The sequence below is a fragment of the Branchiostoma lanceolatum genome, chromosome 2 (genome assembly GCF_035083965.1).
Source record: "Branchiostoma lanceolatum isolate klBraLanc5 chromosome 2, klBraLanc5.hap2, whole genome shotgun sequence".
Taxonomy (NCBI): domain Eukaryota; kingdom Metazoa; phylum Chordata; class Leptocardii; order Amphioxiformes; family Branchiostomatidae; genus Branchiostoma; species Branchiostoma lanceolatum.
In genome coordinates, this window is record NC_089723.1 from 24,948,306 (window position 1) to 24,955,261 (window position 6,956).

Sequence of the window (6,956 nt, forward strand, 5' to 3'; positions counted from 1 at the left end):
CCGTAAATCATTTTATTTCTTTGCCTCATTGGCCTCGTTTTCATTCTATCATGTCCGCTGCATGAGAAAGGTGTATTAATACACCAGGGTGATGATCATCATATCTATAGTTTGCATATTATGTGGGTTTACGATATTGCAACCTACTCTGGGTAGTTTCATGTGAAAGCCGAGAACATGGGAACTTTTTTGTATTTTGATACAATTTGCCAATAAAACAGCCAACAAACTTGTACACCAATAAACCTGGAATTTTATTGCCAAGCATACATTTCTCATAGTTATAGCAGGCACTATTATTTCTTTATGATATCCCATCTAAAAGAGTTAGGAGTCAAGGCTTACAGCAACTACAATATCTTGAGCTCAACATACTATGAACATAGAAACAGATGCAAGGATGACATCATTTGCCTTCCTGAAAAGCAATAACAACTGAAACCTTAAGTGCACGGTTTAAAGATGACAAATATTTTACTTGGACAAATGCAACCATCTTCACTGATCACCATGATAAGGTTGCGTAGTACTAGTACATTAGGAATTGGCGTCCGTTTTAAGCAATGAAATAAACCACAAAAAAAGGTACAAGTGCAACACTGAATGGTCCAATGTGAATGCAATGCACAACATTGTCCTATATACATAACAGAGGATAGTTACCACTGTATATTCTAATGGAGAGTAAAAGTTGACACACCTCAATTTTCATAATTTCAATATGCAAAGGTGTTTTCAAAACACCTGTCGCTGTCAGGTAATCCACCTTTCATAGAAAATAATAAAACAGCACAACTTCTCAACTATTGCTTTACATTGCCTAGGGAGTAGGTAATAAGTCTAACCATACTATCCTTCCTAGGTAATGATCATAACCATCCTAAATACCCTGGAAGTCAGTGATCTAGTTAGCTGGATACCACAAGTTTATTGCTTTCAAAACTGTTTAGCATCAAATGCCTAAGACAACATTGAAATTCAGACCAGTCAAGTTAAAAGGTCTTACCTCAAAATACATACTTTTTCACCAATAGAACCTGCTTTGAGCATCTATATATCAAAATACATATTCTATACAAACACAGTTTGTTGGACAAAAATATTTCAAAATGTTGCTAATGGTGGGGACAACAAGTAACTTCTGACTTCTTCTGAAACTTTTGTCAAGAAGATGGCACCTCTGCAAATTTTCATTGAGTGCAGTTGTACATATGACTGTATGAAAAAAAAGTGGTTGGTTGGTTGGTTCATATGCGAAAAATTGTGCTAAAATACCGTGATCCATAATGGAAAGCAGTGCACCTTGTAAAAAATATGGAAATCTTTACTTACTACCATAAATTTTATCCACATAAATTCCTTACGCTTAGTTTAGTAACCCTGGTTTCCAGCAAGTAACTACATGTACCATGATTACGTTTTGTGCCTTTAAATCCCGAAAGGGAAGTCCCAATCCACTTTCCTACTAGACAACCCCTATAACAACAGTTAACTCTACACAAAGGTGCTTCCTGGAGCAACCAATTGTATATCAAATCTATTATCTCCTTGATGAAACTATATAAAGACATGGCAAAAAGACCACAGCATTTTAACAGTGTTGACCATTATGACTGCCAATGTATCAATGGGCTAAAGTACAATTTGTTAATCAGAAGCCTGCCCAGTCGCTGATTTCTGAGTCTTCCTCCACGTTGACCTTCGTACATCGAACGCCCTCCTTCAGCAGAGGGGTGCCCTTCCCCTTGCCCATGATTCTGGCATGCAGTTCCACCCACATCTTCTTAGTGGCATCTTCTTCTGTTGTCAGGAAGAGCTCCTCCTGTCAAAGGCAAACAGAAGTGCAGTTAGTGGAATGGCATCCTCTTCAATCAATATCTTTTCTATACCACAAGTCTTTGTACAAGCATTTGGTTTAATGTTATCCATACATGTGTGGTAAAAATACTATTAGTCTTCATCTTCCATCCTTTTGCAGTAAAATTTACTGCATTCCCCCCGGTTCAAATCCGGGGAAGGGCATCCTGGTTGGAGCTGCATTTGTCTTTTGGAAGGGACATAAAATGGGTATCCCATGATCGAGGAGGTGCATCGAGCAAGTTAAGCCTCATTACTCAGATGGGTAACTACTGGCTGTATTTCAGATGAATATGATATTTTAAATATTGTCGTATTTCTTGTTTTATTTGTGAATGACTTTTCAGCTCTTTTGTCACAGTGTAAAGTTCGCTTGAAGATAATCTGGCATAAAGACACATTATCTCACCTTTACAACACCATCCTTCTCTGTGCAGACCTCTAACACTAGGGTGTGGCTGTCCTGATGGTTCCCCTCTGTGTCTGCTTTGCTGTCTACATTGTGATGAATCTCCTTGATGGTGAAGTAAACACTCTGCAGGGGTGGGGCTGAGAGACACGGTCCGAAGCTGTGTCTGAGGGTGAACTTGGCCTGGTATGTTCTGTGGATCTGTTCAAGGGGCAGAAAAACACACAGTAAAGAATGAACATGAAGGTTCATAAGAGTTAGTAAAAAAACAATGAAGAGATAAACTTCTGGCGAGTCCAATTTTTTCGTCAGAGAACAGTTTATCTCTCCATGATGGAAAAGAATTATTAGGTTTTAAATACAACTACCTCCTCCCTACTCCACTGCCAGAATGGATAGGTCGGTTATAAAGGTAGCAGCTGTTCTGATTTACAACTAGCAAACCTGAGTGCTTTGACATTTACAAACCCCTTGACACTGCAGTATTCCATGTTAATGTCAATACTCCAAGCTCCCATTATATATGTCTCCTACAAAGGGTAAATGACATTCAGCTTTGGACATGAGAGCTTTGGCAAATATATCAGCATATTGAATTCTAAACCATAGCTGCATGTAATATTGGTATTCCAGGCAAGACACCGTAGTTGTATTGTGTTTGATCTTCTGCTGATTGTAGGCATGTTTCACAACTATAAAATAAATCTTTTGTATATCAGAGATAAAAAAACCATTGCTCAGGCAGATATTAGGATAGTGCTTTTGATTTGTTTTGCAAAAAATGTATGTAACTTGCTAAAACATATAGAACCCTCAATGCCTGCTGCCATAAGCATCAAGGCAATTAGTATGTTTCAATCAATTCTTGCACCTTGTGACACCACTCTACAGGACATTTAGAAACATAGTAAGCAAAAGGACATTTCTGCTCTCCAAGCAGAGGTTTAAGGCTTCGGCTAGTTTTTGATGTTTTTTTAAAGATATTTTTGTTGGGCTTTCTATTTTGTCACGTTTTCTTTATGTCGCCAAGCCAAAGATAAGAGTACAATTTTCTCTCTTTGCCCAAGCTGAGCTATAAATTACCCTGACACAAGTTCCAACAGCAACAAGCTTATAAGCATGTGTGAAGACGTTATTTGTTCTACTGTTCCTTAACAGCTAAAACTTTCTTCTTAAGTGGTGAGCCTGCTGGGAAATGCACTTAAGTTGTCAAAGGATGCACCAAGGGGGTCTTTGCATAAGCAATCCAGCAAAATGGACTTCTGCAAAACATGGTCTTTAGTATAAAAACAGCTAGCTAGAACATGGCTTTTAACTTACATAAACATGTACAATGGACTAGGACCAGCTGGCTAGAACATGGATTTTAACTTACAAAAACATTGTACTAGGACCAGCTAGCTTGAACATAACACAATATCTACAGGTAGATATCAAACAGTATGACTGACCTGTAGGAATCCCAGGTTGACAGAGAAGTGGTCCTGGTCAGTCTGAGTGACCCGTAGCTCCGGCCCGTGGAGGTCAGCAGGAAAATGGACGTGTCCAGCAGGATGGTGACGATGTTTGTTGTCTGTCGATGACTCTTCATCCACTGGACTCAATTTTTCCGCTCCAAACCGTACCTCTCTCGAAGGCTTCTTCAGATCATTTTGATCAGCTACTTCTGTCTTGTCTTCTTCTTCTGAGAACTGTACTGCAGTCTTGGGCATCTCTTGAGGATCTGTTACGATTTCCTTATCTGTTCCCACACACTTCACACCTTCTTTAAGGAGGGGTGGTCCTTTGTCTCTGGCCAGGACTTGAGCGTACACCATGAGGTGGACAGACTTTGTACCACAGTCGCCTGTGGTCAGTATGAGGTCCTCCTGTCAAGAACACAAATCAGCAAAGATTGGTTGTTTCTTTCTTTTTCATTAAAAAGATTAAAAAATAATTTATGGTATAACTTCCAACTACTTGAATGTCGACAGATATGTTCTCTATGGGGTTGGGAACAAATTGAAGTTACACCATGCTGCTATTTAAGTTAAGTTCAATTTCAAGTTCAACCCAAGGTTAAATCCAATTTTACTGGACCTCTGGAAGGAGCAGCCAAGACCGACAGAGTATTTCCAGGATAAATGAAGGTTATTCATTCATTCAACACACTATATCATATGTGCCCATGCTCACTAACATGTGCTAGATGAAATCTGCCTCAGGTTTTTGAATTTGGGAACAGACTAAAACACAACCTATGTGAAATACCTACCTTGCAGATGCCCTCTGTAAGTGGATGAATCTCCAGACATACGGAGTGGCTGTCGTGTCCCTCCTCCTTTCCTGCGGTCTGTGGAGTGATCTCCCGTATCGTCACGACTTCAGAGTTCTGCAGGGGCGGGGCACACAGCTGCAGGCCGAACCTGTGCTGCAGGATGAACCGCGCCTCGTATCTGCGATGGATCTGTGAACAACACAATCCAAGAAATTAAATCAGACAGGTGTGAGATAACCTTACCTCCAAGCAGATTTCCAAGGGGCAGGGGACAATATCAAATTGACTGACATAATTAGATTGGTCGACAGTATCAAATTGGCCCTGGTAATGCTGCTGTTATGGCCAACTATGCGACATGAGAGCTGGCAGGGTAGTGGCCGTGGGGCCAACCATTCAGGTAACAAGGCTGGACTCCAGGGTGGAAATCTGCTTGAGAATTAAGATAACCAGTATGGCAACTTGATTCAGCTATTTGCATTTTATGACAAAAAATCGTTTTCATTTACCAATTAGGCCACAGAAAAAACTGCTTAGAATTGATGTTTAAAAAATCATAGCAAGGACTCTGAGGCTTAGGATCAAGTTAGATATACATTTGAATCACCACTCTTCCAGGTTGAAATCTGGATGCCATGACATTTCTCACTAGGCATCTGGTTCCAATATTGGTTAATTGTTTTAACAAGAGAAGCCTCAGAAGGAAATTATGAAACAGAATATCCTTCAATCTAATACTTTGTACTTACTGCTACTCTTAATCAATATGTGGCATTCTCTGCTAATGCACTGGAATCAACATGGATTTGCTTTCTGGTTTGGCAGGTAATGGCAGTGAGCTTGTGCATCAAACGTTGTTACATTTGCCCTTGAGCTTCCACTTGGTTAAGTGTTATTGCAACTTTGGAAAATGAGCTGGCCTATCAGCCAATCATCATGTTCTGATGCACAGACATAATCCTACAAATGGTATGTTAATTTGTGGCATTCTATGCATATCATACCTTCATTGTTGCAAAATGTTGTGTTCCAACTTAGCTTCTACACAAGAATATAGGAAAAGTAAAAAACAAAATCCTTTCTCAAACCGAATTGATTTTGCACCAGTTTCATAATGGTTGAACCAAGGAGGTTATATAACCTCCTTCAATGGTTGAACAGAGGTACTTGAGTAGAGTACTGTCGATATTACCCTTCCATGATGATGGCACTTCGACAGAATTCCATTAACTCTAATGTGTCTGGGTTACATTCTAAGCCTTACTAATTCATAATACACCCACTTCATCTTCTCCAAGATATGGTCTCAAATATCCTTGTATCGAGTAAGTCTGTGTAGCAATTCTTATTTGACCACAGCACATACACAGATGATCCAATAATAAAAAATGTTTACAATACAAGCATTTAATTTTTCCCCTTCATGCATAAAGACAATGTTTGAATTCTTAAAACAGGAATGTTGCTTCATGGACTGATTGATCATTGCATTTGGAACCTCTTCCTGTTTGGCAAGTAAATTAGACATTTGTATGCTTAAAACATATGCTAGTACTTAAACCCTTATGCTGCAGGTTTTAATTTGGGTCAGTCTGTTGAGCTTATCTCAATCATGGCGTCCCTGACACTTCCTGACTTAGGGAGAAGAAATGCTGTTCCAGTCCAATTCATGTAAGCATGTAACCTTGAAATGGCCGTAGGGTCTTGTTACGTGTGACCATTGATTGAGTACATGAGAAAAAAGATTATACACTGCAACTGTTGTCATGTACAACACCAACAGTTGTTATATATTTCTTCCTAATTGTAAAGAGAAAAGGCTACAATTTCGTACTGTTTAATACTGCTGTCGGGTTATGAGTGAATGCATAAATAATGTTGACCTGTAGAACTGGAATAACAACAAACTGCCACCCATGACAGGTGGTAGGGTCACGCTTGTAACAACGTATACGTTATAATAGCCTTGCCATTAATAACAACTGAGCTGTTGAAGGTACCTGAAGGAATCCAACATGCACAAAGAAAGTGTCTGGTCCTTCCAGATCCACATAGATGTCGGGTCCGTGCACGTTCCGATCGGGGAAGTGAACGTGAATGTTAGGGTCGTGGTGGTGGCCAGGGCTTAAGATGGAGGACGTCTTGGTCTGTAAGGACTGCATGGCGTGCACACAGTCGCTGGGGTCCCCCGTGATTTCACCGTCGTTTTCCATGTTGGTTCGTGCCTTTTTGGCGGAATTGTCGCCCTGGGAGTCGAGGGAAAGGTCGCCGAGCGGTGAGCTTCTTTTGGGTCCGTCGTCCTCTTCCATTTCTTGATAACAAGGCTTTTACGTAAGGGACCTTGATCACATACACCACGTCCGCCACCACTCCCGCTGAGTACCAGCCGAACACAAACTTGAAGTACACTGAACTTTGCATAATTTCCGCCAG

At 40.2% G+C, this 6,956-nt stretch overlaps 1 protein-coding gene across 1 annotated transcript; it reads right to left on the reverse strand.

The window, feature by feature from the left end:
• Positions 1–230: 230 nt before the first annotated feature.
• Positions 231–6,943, reverse strand: LOC136428153 (uncharacterized). Its single transcript, XM_066417476.1, has 5 exons — positions 6,524–6,943; positions 4,521–4,712; positions 3,718–4,134; positions 2,267–2,467; positions 231–1,822 (listed from the first exon to the last, which is right to left on the reverse strand). Exons 1-5 carry the CDS (start codon positions 6,830–6,832, stop codon positions 1,652–1,654), a joined length of 1,290 nt encoding a protein of 429 aa, XP_066273573.1. The 5' UTR covers positions 6,833–6,943; the 3' UTR covers positions 231–1,651.
• Between the last annotated feature and the right edge of the window lie 13 nt (positions 6,944–6,956).